Source organism: Acipenser ruthenus, chromosome 16, assembly GCF_902713425.1.
Source record: "Acipenser ruthenus chromosome 16, fAciRut3.2 maternal haplotype, whole genome shotgun sequence".
In the NCBI taxonomy this organism is placed as follows: Eukaryota; Metazoa; Chordata; class Actinopteri; order Acipenseriformes; family Acipenseridae; genus Acipenser; species Acipenser ruthenus.
In genome coordinates this window covers 6,107,758-6,123,085 of record NC_081204.1, presented here as the reverse complement: position 1 = coordinate 6,123,085, position 15,328 = coordinate 6,107,758, and the positions used below count along the sequence as shown (strand labels likewise).

General features: G+C 37.3%; 1 protein-coding gene across 4 annotated transcripts in view; it reads right to left on the bottom strand.

Annotated features, from left to right (window-relative positions):
- Nucleotides 1–15,328, bottom strand: part of LOC117412405 (ataxin-7-like) — a 33,535-nt gene that overhangs the window by 5,351 nt on the left and 12,856 nt on the right. For 3 of the 4 annotated variants that reach the window (XM_034020792.3, XM_034020797.3, XM_034020793.3), the window contains exons 4-11: nt 10,465–10,569; nt 3,341–3,602; nt 2,780–3,042; nt 2,444–2,526; nt 1,810–2,069; nt 1,524–1,722; nt 1,256–1,377; nt 116–1,109 (exon numbers count right to left, since the gene is read on the bottom strand). In XM_034020792.3, the coding sequence (XP_033876683.3) occupies nt 116–1,109; nt 1,256–1,377; nt 1,524–1,722; nt 1,810–2,069; nt 2,444–2,526; nt 2,780–3,042; nt 3,341–3,602; nt 10,465–10,569 (2,288 nt within the window). Of the gene's footprint in view, nt 1–115; nt 1,110–1,255; nt 1,378–1,523; nt 1,723–1,809; nt 2,070–2,443; nt 2,527–2,779; nt 3,043–3,340; nt 3,603–5,599; nt 5,818–10,464; nt 10,570–15,328 lie in introns of those variants that run through there. The other variant, XM_034020798.3, reaches the window with a different exon arrangement.

Here is a 15,328-nt window from a genome sequence, read left to right as displayed (position 1 = left end):
TGTAAAAATGTCACAGACGTGCATAAAAACGGACGTGAGAAGTAGTAAAACTCGACCACAGGTGCGGACTACCAAACATTTTAGATGCCATAAAACAAAACATTTCCTACTGTACCTGTTGTAAAAGTGAATTGTTCGGAAGTCCTTGCGTCCCTGGGATTGTGCGGGCATGTTTCGTGTGAACATTGTTCACAGCAGGCGATTTGGCCACCTTGTTGGGTCTGCTGCTGTTGCCGCTGTTAACACCGCTGGAAGCGGGGGCACCTTTCCGCTTCTTCCCTTCCAGTCTTTCCATGGGAGCATGCGAGTGAGAGTAGCCACCATGCGAGTTCATGGTCTGCTCGATGGACTGGTGAACAAAAGGTCCGAGTGAAAGGGTGGAGTCGCTGCTGTTCATCACCACGCTCATGCGCTTTATTGATTCCGCGGGGCTCCCTGACGGAGGGCCCCTCCCTGATTGGTCGTGTTTGAGGCTGAGAGAGTTTGCTCGGTTGGTGGTGCAGTTGAGACCGATGTGAGATGAAGAGGTCACTGGCGAGGGATATAAGCTCCCCGCGCTGGCAGAGTTCAATGCACAGTTTCTCTTAAAGGATGACAATGACTCGGCTGAATGAGAAGATGAATGAGCCAGAAGCGGGGAACTGTTTTTCCTCCTCTTTCCCGAGCTGTTACTGCTGCTGCTGCTGCTGCTGTTGTTGTTGGTGTTATTGTTACAGTTAGTAATTGTTGCAGAAGGTTCCTTGGATCTGAAATACTTGCTGCTGGGTTTGGATTTCTGAGGCTTAGATATCAGGGAAGGTACAGCTGAATGTCCTGAAGGCATTTGGGGCGAAGAAGACACTTGCCTTGACTGCATATTATATGCAGCCTGGTCTATAGAACCCATAGAAGAAGTGTGGGCATTTAAAGTAGTCCCATAAGATGGAATTGATTTGTTGTCCAGAGATTGTGTGTAGGATGGTGAACCAAGAATTTGTGGGGCTGTCGCTGAGGTGGGGCACAAGAATCCTGTGGAGTTCACACTGTAGTGTGATGTAGGCAATGAGTTTGTGCTTGTCCTGTGTGGAGCTGGTGTAGAACCTGTGTTCTCAGATGCTGGAGGAATTTTTCTGAAAAACAAATACATTGCAGTATATTAAGCTATTCTTTTTGCATTCGTTCATTCACTCGCATACAAAAAAAAACGAAGCTGCTTAAAAAAGGCTCCATCAGGAGGAATGTATAATGATAAATGTATAAAGTATTTCAAACTCACTTCCACATCTGAGAGTTAACATGCTTATCCACCATTGAGTTAAGTGCACATCGAATGTGATCCCACCGCCTGTCAAACATATAGCAGCCTCTTCCCACTTGTCGGCTTCCAAAGGTGCAAAACTAAAATAAATAAACAGGGATTAAAAAACAGGACATCAAGCTTGGAAGAAAAGAGTTTGATCTTTTTTGTTTGAGACCTAAATATAAACCATGTGTGCTTATGTCTCAAATTAAGCATGAAAGTTTCCAGCAAATTGTGAACTTACAGCTGCTGGCTGAGGATGGTAACCTGAATAGTGGTAGTCCAGTCTTTCTGTGGCCTCTTCCTTCTCATCGTTCTCCCCCTCATCACTGGATAACCGGGACGCTGCCTCAGCTGGTGCTGCAGAGTGGTGGGGAGATTCGTGAACCAACGGAGAGTCACTGGAGACATTCCCACTGTGTGGAGTGGAGTAGCTTGTAGGCCTGAGCAAAAAAAAAAAAAAGCGTTAGCTTTAGATAAATACTTGCTGAAATCAACTCCCAATCCTGTGCTTAGAATCTTGAACTCACCTTGGAAGACTAGGATTGTAAGGTTTGGGTTTGCTGGGTATTAAAGGCTTTGACTCTGAAGTGTTATTTCCATGAGAGTTTTGGTGTATTTCCTGGGTAGTTCTTGACGGGGAGGGATGTGGTTCCCTGAGGGTTTGCTGAGGGTACTCGGCATTCCGATGCAGTTCTTTATCCCTGGTTTTACTCTTGTGCTCAGCTAATAAAATGTCAAAACGTTTTCTTCGACCCAGTACAGCTCTCCGGTGGCTTAAGGAATGTGTCTGAAAAATAAAAAAATAAAAGTTCAAATCAAATCAGCTATAATAAAATGTGTTTTTGTCAATAAAAAACGAAAACATCCCAATGTCCTGTCAAAATGCATTGAATCACTGCACAACCATGTAAGATAAAGACCTTTGCTGGTTTTCTTAAAATACACAATCTTAGATTGAAAGGCAAAAACAAAAGTGTCCTAGAACTTTTTTGGGGGCCCACAGCTGGATTGAAAAATGTAATTTTTGGGCTGCTCTAAATGATCATTTGATGCTTGTGTACAGCGTTTGTACTTGAAACCTAGCAGTGAGTTTGAGAGATGTTTTATGTTACAAATCTTGAACTCACTCAAAGTATGTCCTTTCAGCTCTTAAGTACTAACCTTGCATGTTAAAGATCTTGTGCAGGGCTTCCTGGTTTCCATATCCACAACCCCACAGTGGATATCAGCATTAAATTCACGCTCTGTAAACAATCAAAAAAAAGGATTAAAACCAGAACACTAAACAGGCATACAACACATTTCATACACTGTAAATGTTTAATCATCATCATCATCATCATCATCATCATCATCATCATCATCATCATCATCATCATCATCATCATCGTCGTCATCACAGTAATGATAATACAATCTATTGATTTAGCTACTGGCAGGCTATACTGTAAATACGATGCTTGAGTACTTTTTTGGAAGTTTATACAAAGGACTCACCTGACAGTCTTTTGTGCAACTGCTTCTTATTAATGGCATAATTATCATCTTGTTTCTTGTCTGGAGTTGAGAGAAGACCTTTCCCATTAGGAATCTGTCCAGGAGACAGCAGGGGTGGCTTTGGTATTGAGGGACAGTTAAGCCCTGGCTTTATTGAGGAACTCACAGTGGTAGAAGATGTGGGGCCGGCAACTGTTTTTAATGATGTACCATCTACCTTTGGGTTAGGATGCATCTTTTCCACTTTAACAAACGGTGGCATACTAATAAGAAAAGAAATGAGACGATTAGTTTTCTGGAGGGGGGGGGGCTGCACAGATTAAATCATATATTCTATGAAATGTGCAGAATGTTTATCAAAACGCAATAAATGTCAGAGTTCTCCAAAAAATCTCAATCCCCAACATCCTGTTAAAACAATACAAAACAAACTCCAAACCACAGCAATGACAAAACCTGTTATCTATAAAAAAATAAAAAAAATAGACTGTTTGTTTCAATATAAACCAAGGAAGTGATCAAGCAAACATTTGATAAAAGCAACTTCATGTTAGCTCTTACATTTTGTCATGTGGCACCTTGCTGTGTGGTAGATGCATTGGCCTGTTACTCCCACTGATGCTGTGCAGCTTTTCTTTGGGCGACTTTAAGATTTTGGAGTTAGACGATGCACTGTTTCCACTTGACGAGCGACTACTGCTGCTGCTGCTACTGCCACTGCCGCTACTGCCTTTGTTTTTTGATGGCAGCGTTGAGGGCAGAAAATACGCAGAAGATGGAGTTGGGGTAAGTGGGGGTTTGCTGGATGAGCCGTGTCTTCTTTCTGTTGACAAAAAGAAGCGGAAATTATGTAAACTTTTTTTTTTTTTTTTTTAAACGTATGTCCTTCTCGTCAAGTACAACCAAAACTAGAGTTGCACACACTACATACCGTTAAGTCAAAACCATCTATAAATGGGTTGACCTGGTGTGCAAATATGTAACTTCTTGCACCATCCAATAAGGCACGTCATCTTTACTTATAAAATATGAAAACGTGACACAGAATTAAATACATCTACATTTTTTTAAAATAACCTAAAATATTTAATACAGCAAGAGTAAGTCTCAATTAAAAATAAAAAATGTCTGTAAAGCTGAAACTATTTAATGTAATATCACTGTATACTACATAAAAACCAGAGGAACAATAATAGCAAAACAAAAAAACATATGTTTTTAACAGTTAAAATAAAATGAAAATAAGTTTCCTTTGAAAGTTCCCTCTGGCCACCAATGCAAACATAATGGTAAAACTAGCAAGATCTCTAAAATGTTTGCATTATGAGATCAGTGGATGGCACACATGTGCATTAATACAGTAGCAGTCATAAAGTAGTCAGCATGTCTTTTCCAATCCCTTCAAATTCATCTTAATGAAATCTGACTATAGCTTACAGGCAAAAACAATAAAAGATAAAAATAAAACTATTGTAAAAGAGGATTATGTTGATGTTTGATAAAACCATTTGGTTTTGTTTTGGTCTACTCCAATAGCGCAGAACAAATTACCTAAATATACAAGTAAATGTACTCACTATTGATATTTATCACCCATTTAATGTGTGGCATAAAAGGGAATCCAGTTAATTCCAACCTGACAATAGCACATACAGGGTTTTGTATTTATTATGAAAATCCATAATATTTACTTTGAAAACACAAGTTTGAAAATCTACTAGTTTCAATTTTGAAATGACAAAAAAAATACCACAAATACAAATAGTGCAAACTTTTGTATCACATACAGTCATCTTCAATTTTACAATGCACTTAGCCGTCTGTACACTTTGAGATATTAAATGTTCTGTTTGAAAGAATTGTATAGCTCAGTTAAAAAAAAAAAAAAAGGTATTTATTTCTTTAATGATACCAGCTGACAGAAAACACACGAAGATCAGATATCAACACAGGCTTCTAAAAACTGTTCTTGTACATATGGGTCACTAAACTTGTGAACCATTTCCTTTCTGTGAATTTAAAGTCACTGTTTGCTTTTATTTTGGTAAACAAACTGATCACTTCATTCTCTCCGTAACTATATACATCTTTTTACAGATGAATGCAGCGTATGTAAGACCAGCTGAAACTAGTGAAAACAAATGGTTGGGTAAACTTCAGTATAAATGCATCCCCACTTCACATATTACAAACTAAATCTAATCCAATTATTTACTGTGGAATTAGTATCATTTGGTTAGGTGCACCTTTTCAACAAAAAGACCACAGTTGAAATGGTTCCTGTATCTGTGTCAATGTGTAGCACTCAAGAGGAAACTAAAACAGCTTGAAAGCATTTCCTGTGACAGTAAAACCTCAGTTACCACAAATAAATACCAACTACTTCAAAAACAGAAGGTGCAAAACTTAATAAAATATACATAAACAATTCCAGCATGCCGACAGGTAACTGCGGTTTGTTGTTTATTTTTAAAATTGTGGGCGGCTGCCTAATGCAAAGCTCAGCTTTTGTTTGGGAAGCAGTCACTGTAAACTCCACTTCGATCTGTTTTTGAATTTCTGCCAAAACACTCAAATGACATTTCAGAATGGCTCATGTGGGCCGATCGCAGCAGTTAATCCCTCATTTTGCGATTATCCACTTTGATCAGCCAACTCCTCAAAGGACAGCTAACAACAACAACAACAACAACAACAACTTCTACTGCAAATCAGCAGCAACAGGAATACAGGTACAGCGTGAAACAGCTGAAAGGGAAAGAAAAGCACAGTACAACTGTCGTTTCGTGCCACGGTTAATTAATGCACAGCTCCACTAACCTTCTGCAAACTCCATGCAGTTCTGGGCTCCCTGCCAACTCCCCGTCTCAGAAAAACTGCAGAAGAGAACTCGCTTTGTGCCTAGGGCTCTGCACAAAGGGAGGCCTCTCCACAAAGCTTTCTCGTAGCTTCTTGTTTCACATAACGTGTTCGTACGTACTTGCTACTGAGGTCTGGTATCGTTAGCTGACTCTGCCCACAAACTCCTAGCAGACTCCATGTTTGGTCTTATGCAACATTTGCTACTACCGAAAAGTACACTTGAGTCACAAAGGTCCTGGCAGATGAACAGAAAAACAGGAGGAGTCTCACTTTATCTAATATGGTCATACCAGAAGTCCTGGTTTATGCAAATTATTCCTATTTCAAAGGCAACTTGCCAGAGTTTCAGTAGGCTCAACCAGAAACAATTTATGGTGCGGGAGCCCTTATCAACAATGGCCTAATTGTTTCTGTATATTAAAAAAACTTACCAGAAAAAGAGAGCACATTTTCTTTCTTTCTGCAACGTAACAAAAGCTGTCAAGATTCCACATAAACGTGGCTTAATAACAAAGAGCAATTTATATTTTTGTAAATAAAAAAGAAGCATTAAGCAGTCTTTGATTTTTTTTTCCCCTCCCCAAGACCAGTTAATTAAAAAAAAAAAAACAATGAAAAATATGTCTTCAAAACATAATCTATACTCTTACAGAAGTACTTTACAGGCACATTTTCCAAAAGAAATCCTGAGTTATATATTTTAAGTTCTTTAGGGAGCCCAGGCAAGCCAAAAATCTGAAAACGATTAGGGGTTCTTTCCAAAATCACAGTTATCAGGCCATTACATCCATTTGTAAGGTGTTTCTAACAAGTCACTTTGCTTATTTAGAACAAAACTGGAAACAAAAGCAAAGCATCCCCTGTGCCACAAGAAAAGTACATTCACTCATACGGTTTATCTTTGTGACAACGTACAGTAATAGTAAATGCAGTTCACACACAGAGAAACAGGCGGACAGATGCCTCCAGTATATCCCCGGTAGGATTTCTTAATATGAAGTGCACGTATTTATTTAACTGTTATCACCACTGAGCCTTTCTTGCAGTGTCAGACATGGAAACATGAGGGAATCCATAAAAGGTACCCTCTTACGAGGGATGCTTAAATATAACCAATAGTTTATTCCTGTGCTGTTCCTGGGAGTTTGAATTGGCCTCTAATTGAAGCCAGGGAGGTGTCAAGAACACATTATAACCCCAAGTAATTTCACCTTCATAATGTTCACTCCTTTCAAAAACACATCTGTCTTAAAATATTGAAGTATGTTTTGGTAGTTTTATGTTTACAGAGCTCTAAAGTCACTACATATCACAAAAGACAATGAAACCTTTTGTATTAATCGTAATAATAATTTCTCAAAATATTGTATAAATCTCACAAAATATAATTCTTTGGATTGTACAATTCACCTAGATTACATCCCATTTCTAAGTGGATTTTATTGTATAAGAGTTTGTTTTTAAGACAAGCGGCCATTGAATTTCCAGACTTGGCTTAGAAGATGCTGGATTTCAAAGTAGAAGATGATGGATTTCGAGATGTGATGAAATTTGTTGAGCCATACTGTGCCGACCCATAAAACAACAACAGTGAGGCTGGAAAAACTTAAAGAAAATTGTGGTGCAGCTGTTCATACAAAACTTACAAAGGGAGAAAGAGTTGCGATTACCACAGACTCGTGGACCCCATTCCCCAATCTTCCCATAGGCAGTAGGCTTTTTCTCACTTGAAATTGTTCTGTATGATTTTGGACCAAACAGCTGTTATGTTTAGTACAATTTTTGTTTGTGTATTGGAACTACTGCACTAAAGTAAAGGACCTCCGAAACCCACTTGAAACAGGTAGTCCAGGCATCTCTTTTTAACAATTTAATAAGCTTTTAAATTGCTTTCAATACGTTACATTATTTAGTAATACTTGACCATACAATTCACTGCACAAGAAGGTAAACTATATTCATTACTTAATATATTACTTGACACTGTATTAAATTGGCATTTAAAAATAGGACTTGTAGCAATGTTTGGGAGGTTTATGTACACTGGTATGTAGAGGAGAGTGGCACTGGATTCAAGTACTTGAAATTGTAATGCTCAAGTACTCGAGCAATTTATTTCTCAAACTTTTTAATCTCAGAGGCAGACTTTAACATCAATCACAGTGCTCTTTCCAATTCCAAAATCTTGTGCTATTTTACCCTTGGTAACTCCCTTTTCCAGAAGTGAAAGTATTTAATTTTTTTCCAATCGTAAGCTCAACTCTTTTTTTGCATTAGCGCTGTACAGAGTTTGACGTTGCTGAAGAGCTTGATCATGTTGATCTTTTATTTATTTAAAAAAAAAAATTAATAAAACAACCACATAATTTGGGGCAAAGTTACTCAAAAATAAATAAATTCAGTAACACACGGAATAGATTCCTGTTTTTTTTGCTTTTGCTAAATGAACATAAGAAACAAACTTTTCTAAAAACAGTATACTATCTCCACTGACAACTTTAAACCATTTAAAGTAAGTGTTTTTATATTTATATATATATAAACACTTACCGATGATTTTATTGTTTATTGTTACGTCTTTGCAATGTTAATGTTATTTTTTTTTTCATTTAGGGTTTATTTGCTTAAAAATACTAACCAAGGCTGTCAGTATTCATTCAGAATGTAATATAAAGAGTGGGTGTGTATGTAGATATGGTTGACAGTGCTTAGCATTTAAATGGTTCATAAAAATGCACCAATATGCACACCTCTACCATCTAGTCTGTAGTTTAGTCAGAAAATGTTATCCTTTGTCAAGATCTGTTTACCTCTGTGTGCTCTTCTGTGATTAGGGTCAGCAAGACTGCAATGTCTAACGATATTCAAAGAATGCTCCTTCCAGTTGCATAGCAGTTTAAGTCATGTCAGGCATTACTAGCTTAATAAAATGAAATTCAAATATGTGGCCTCTAGGATATATAGTTAATTCAAGAATATCCAACAAAGCATCCAATTGAAGCCTGACACGGCCGGAACTGCAGTACAGTGGAAATCATCTTGCATACCTCTTAAATATATCATTATTTAATGCAAGCATTTTCAAAAACATATACAGATAAAATACATTTAGTTCATAATAGAATTTAAACCCTGGGTAAAGGACATGAAATAGTGCTAAATAATTGACCTTGCTTTCTTTTATTTCATTGTCACCGTGGTCCATTTTCTAGCGGGTAATGGATTTTAATGCTTAATGTTAAATTAGCAAGGTATCTGAAAACACCATCATGTTTTGTCACGCAATCTTTTAATAGACGGATACAGTATGTGCGGATGTAACAATATTATAAACCTTGATTTAAGGATTAGGATACAGATGTGATTAAACTGTCTCACTGTACTACACCCAATTGAACTCTATAACAATCTTAGCTGGTGTTCTGTATTTTCTGTTTAAGGGTCAGTTAAAAAAACAAGAGGAGGAAGATTTCCTCTGTAACCCACAGTGCATCTCCGTCAACAGATAACTTAAGCATGATTGCTATTGATTACCTATGTAAGGAGGAGGCAAATACTGGTATTTACAGCTAAACATTTAAGACAGCTGCACAATACCAATTATCTGTTACAGCGTCCATTTATAATCTCCACTGTTTATTTTAGAACACTTGAGCCAAGATTTATAAATATTGTAGATTAGCAAATATTACTCCAAATTTTTTTAATAGTTTTTCCATTGCGAGCGAGTGGCCATTTCTCAAGCAGGCAGTTGATCCAAAATGCCGCCTACAAAAAACTTGTGCAGGTTATCTTATGGTTACCCAAACCCCACATGCTTGACCTGTGAATGAATACTTTGTGAATTATCAGATTGTCACACATAGGTCTACTGCCTTTCAATTAACTTGTGGCAGTGCTTTCACATTCTGCTATCAACATGCTTTTAGTTGTAGCAAAGTAGCACAATTTTTAAAAATGTATAAAACTTGGACGAAAACAATATGGTATCTGATGGAATATAAAATAAATAAATAAATAAATAAATAAATAAAGAGACTCCTGTTGCATAGCAGTTTGAGCCATTTCAGGTTCTTTGTACAGGTAATTTAAAAACTAAGGTTCACAGAAAAATCTGGAGTGCTGCTCACAGCAGGAATATCTGCTGATATTTTAGTGGTTGTGGTCCAAAAGTTATGAAGGGTACTTAAATTCTAAAACACACGTACTTTAAGGGAAAAAAAAACACACACACACAACTGCTCCCTTATGTTAAACTTATCACATTCTTTAAAGTTAATTTTATGAAACAGCAGTCACTGCAAAAGAATTCCATTAGGTGTCACCACAGATCAAAAATTATGTAGTAGGCTCCATCTCGTGGACACATTCAAAACTGCATATAGTACAGTATGAACTACAATCTAGAAGGTGTACTATATTTAGGATTCTAAACACCTGCATAATACGAATGACCAAGCACCTCTCTCACCGGGCTTTAAAAACCTGCAAAATTACTAAATTTTATTAAATCATTTACTTGTTGATGCTTAAATTAATAGTTTTGAAAAAAATACAATAAATAAATTTTTTTTAAAAAATCAATAAATAAAACCAATCTCTGCTTGTTTTATCAGACCCAAGCTGGATTCTACATTACAAATACGGCGGAGGTGTGATTACTCAGGAGGATGTGCGAGATGCTCAAGATGTTGCTGTAACTATTTCCCTTACCTTACAAAATTCAAATATGTTTACATAAGGTTAACTGATGGCAGGGGGTGGGGGTGGGGGGGGAGCGACACTTCATATTCTTTCATCTGAATATAAAAATGTAAACTTACCATAGTGTGCTTGAAACGCCTGTGGTTTGACAACTTGATTACAATGGTTACACATCACCAAGTAAAAATCATCTTGTGCCGGGCAGTGACCGAATAAAGGCATGTCTGCATGTAAGAAAAAAACAACAGGATTTAAAAAAAAAAGTTTTAAAAAAGGACCACTGCTAATCAGGATGACTGACATCTTAAAAGAAAATCTGAAGACATTTTAATGGAAGGTGACTTAGTAAGTCTAATATAAAAAAATAATAATAAATTCTGTTTAATTTATGCAGCCCCTCATATGGAAATATACATTTTGGCAGTCAGCTGGCTTAAGGTAGTCTATAAATTGCATGGTTAGGACATTTCATCTTCAAAGGTTACCTGTTTGAGTAATTATTACAGGATCTTTGCATATGCAGTGGTTTAGCCTACAGGAGGTCAGCATTTCAATGTTATTGATATCAAGGACCAGCTCATAACCTTCCTACAACCTGGTGGACCACTTGGAAAAGATAAGACCACTGCAATATAAAACCTTTTATCTAAGTGCAATTTCTATATGTGCTTTGTTTTATGGTTACCCCTCCTTACTCAGCAATGCGACCATCAGAATAGCTTCGCTGTAATATAAAACTTAATTCAAGCTAAAACAAGTACAATCCTTAACTCCAAATCAATTACTTTTCAAAGAAATGCTATAAATGTTACTTACTATTAGAGAAATACTTTGTATTAATATACTTTCCAACAGCAGCATTCAATACTGTGATCCTTAGGACCGCAAGCAAAGGCTTTATTTTTGAGCTGTGTGAAGAATTCGCCTTGCTGCTGAGACTTCAGAGGTTTCATCAGCAAGTCTGGAGGTGTATATCTTAACTATACTGTATTTGTATAATTATTATTTGTACAGATTAACCTGTTCTGAGATTATTCAAAGAATGTTGTGAAATTCCAAGAATGTACTTTTGACAATCGTGGGGGGGGGGGGGGGGGGAAGCACAGATGTAGCTCTGTCCCTCCTTGCCTGTTTTTTTAAATGTATTTATTTTAACGGAGTTTCACTGTCCCTTGAGTTATTTATTCTGAAGTTGTGCGATAAGCATTTATTAACACTCAGATTTGCAACGGAATTACAGGAGATAAGAAAGTGTATTTCTGTCACAGAAAGATGATTTTTCAATTTGTCCTTGGACATTTAATCATATCAAACCGGCACTGATGTAACGCAACATTTCCAAAATTTAGAAAAAGTATAGTAAGATGACAGTATGATGACATTAAAATTATTTCCAAAAACTTTCCATTCTGGGTGCCAGAAGTCGTAAACATGGCCAATGAAAAATGTTTTTATTTTGAAATTTTAGCACACACACACACATCTCAAACATACTCATGTCAGTCACACAGCCTAACATAACATGTTAATTATTCTGAATGATTTCTTCCCAAGATCCTTACGTAGATTTTTGTTAGAACTACAGTTAAATGTAAAAGCTTGTAGGTTACATTATATTGCACGTATGCAGGCCTATTTATTATTTACAACCGGCACCTGATACAAAGGTACAAGAAACACAGATGATGAAGTGTATGAAAAGTATACAAACAGTGGTTATGCATAAACATAACATGTGTTCATACAGCGGTAACATAACAAAGTTTACAATAACAACAACGAGTTACCATCAAGATTGCTCTTCCTACCTCAAGCCACCACCCCAACACCAATTTTGCTCGACTGATGAGGAGACCCACATGCATGAGATGGCATGTCGAGTGTGGATTGGAGATGAAAACTGCGAGTCACATGTTAAAGAATAACATCACAGATTTGGGACGGAGCTTTTTCAAATTCGAAATTCATTGCAATCTACTGTTTAAAAGTATCTTCATGCAGCATGTTTCCTACACTGCAGCATGGTTACAGCCTTGGTGCATCATTAAAAAATGCAGACAATAATAAATGGTGATAATGACAGTGGAATGCCAATAACAGATTCTGATAGATGATCAGTGCATCACTAGTTATATCAATTCACTGAAAACAACAGTTCACTGGACTGCTTGTTAGCAACACAACAAATATAAAAAGTGTAATTATAGACTAGTACATATTCAAAGCTACCCAAGAAAATCAGACATAATTAACCTTTAATAGATTGTCCTATAGTTGCACCTTTTGTAGACCAGCAAGTTAAATAAATCACCTGGAAAGCTGGTAAATTGTGAATGACATCTCTAGAAACTGACCATTTTTTAAAGTTTTTTTTTTTTTCAGGATTGTGTCAGTGAGCCTTCATTGTCAGTTTGTCTGCATGTTTGAAAAAGTATATCAGGGAGATGGATCAAGCCATCATCCTTAATACGCGGGTCATCCAGTGGGTAATTTTAATTGTTATTTAAACAAAAATGTTGTATTTGTACACAGGGAATCAAGAAGTACTGTCTGACCAAAAACTTGAGGGTTTGGGTAATTCTACAAAAATATCAATCAGGCAAAAAAAATGCACACAGTGATAAGTATATTGCCAACGCCCGCTTTATCTTTTATATAGTACAATGCTGATAACTACAGTAGTGTTGTGTCAATATTAGGTTCCAGAAACTCAAGGTTACAGGCGTCATAATCCTACATGCTTAGCTACATTATCAGGGATTCCTGCTCAGTATTGCATTCCCCTTACCCCCCAAAAATAAAACATACAGCATTTTGAAGGTGTCCAACTAAAAAAAAAAAAAAAAAAAAAAAAAACACTTATTGGAAATGTTTAAATCATTTTTTTAAAAAAAATTTAAGATCAGTAGCTATGCTACACTTAGCAAAGTCAAAAACTACACGGACTTGGCAGACTTGCCTTAAGATATTATGGACCTTAACCAACAATCACATCTGTCCTCATTTATGTACCAGCAATGCTTTTCACTAATTTATTAACTATTCAGTATGAGGACATGGATGCAGTGGCTGTTTTGGAGAACGATGCATCAATGCTAAAAACGAGGCATCATCCCAGCCTTAGAAAGCTGATAAAAGAGAGGCTCCCGAGTGGCGCATTCAGTAAAAGCACTCGCTAGAGTGCAGGATGCGCTCTATAGCCTGGACGTTGCTGGTTCGAGTCCAGGCTATTCCACAGCCGACCGTGGACGGGAGCTCCCAGGGGGCGGCGCTCAATTGGCCGAGCGTCGCCCGGGGGCAGGGAGGGTTAGGTCGGCCAGGGTGTCCTCGGCTCACCGCGCACCAGCGACCCCTGTAGTCTGGCCGGGCGCCTGCGGGCTTGCCTGTAAGCTGCCCAGAGCTGCGTTGTCCTCTGACGCTGTAGCTCTGAGGCGGCTGCACGGTGAGTCTGCAGAGTGTAAAGAAGCGGGCGGCTGACGGCACACGCTTTGGAGGACAGCGTGTGTTCATCTTCGCCCCTCCCGAGTCAGCGCAGGGGTGGTAGCGGTAAGCTGAGCCTAAAAATAATTAGGCATTTCAAATTGGGGAGAAAATAATAAAAAAAACTAATTGGCAATGACTAAATTTAAAAAAAAAAAAAAAAAAAAGAAAGCTGATAAAAGGTCACTCAGCATCACAAAGGAAAAAGTAGCACAGGCATAAATAGGAAAACAACAAATGAAAAAAAATAGAAATGTGGGTGTATTGGTTCAGGTTATCATTGTATCTCTGAGACTGTGTTGTATTGACTTTGAAGACACAACGTTTAAATTGATACCATTTATTGGACCAACAGAGAAGTTGAAAATGTCAAGACCTCATAGGGATCATCATCAGGTAAAACAGAAACGGTGTAGATTATCCTGAAATCCACTTTTACTTGAAGAGGGACCTAAAGTATGAGCTTTTGAAAGCTTGTACATTTTAACTTCTGGTCCAATGGTCCAATAAAAGTTATCAACTTCTTTTTCATCTTTGGGAAGATATGGATAGCTTAACAATTTTGTATTGACTTGAAACTTGACTACTATAACAACCACCAATGGGACTTTGTTTAATGACTCCAAAACAGCTAAATTACTTTATTCCCAAATGTACTGAGTAATAACCCTTCATGGTCTCACATTTGTGTATTCGACTCTGAAAGTGAATTCAATAAAAGCTGACTGATTGATGGTCCTCTCTGTCTTTTTGTTTGGCAGATGTGTTTATCAATTTTGTTTTTAAACGGCATGCAGATGTGAATATCAACATGGTGATTTTAATTGAATTTCAACTTGAAAGTAAGAACGTAGGTTTGTGCCTGTAATCTCCAGCTATGTGACTATCTGCTGTACTAGAGTGAAACCAATGGCAGCCCACAAGTACATAAAATGTTCTCAAGAACAATAACTTTCACTCCACCAAAGGGTCTTCTAGATTTCCAGTTTACTTCAAATTGACCCCTTCTGGTCCAGAGTAGCTACTGCTAGGGCTTATGCCAATGCCTGCTCCTGACAAGCAATCGGTACTCAAAATGTAATCTTTCTACATGCTTACCAGTTGCAGAAAGTTAACATACATTTATAAAACTGTACTGTAAATATTTTGAGCTGATTTTAATCAATAATGATGGATGGCATTAACTTATAAATGATTACTAAATGAATACCGAAGCGGACAGTATTCTCTGTCTAGAGTGATAAACCTGCAAAATTATATTTTAATCTGTAACCTAGTGTAAATATGGAAATGTACCTTTTTTTTAAACCTGGAATCTTGTTTTCACTGGTTTCTCAGAACTGACTGGGAACAAGAGCTAGATAAACGGTTTACAGTATTTATATTGCAACTGTTTGTTTAGTGCTGCCCAACCAATAATGTTATTCACAAGATGCACGTTCCAAAACCATGGCGTGTTGCAAACACATGTGGGCAGTTAGGAAAAGACCTCAAATGAATGTA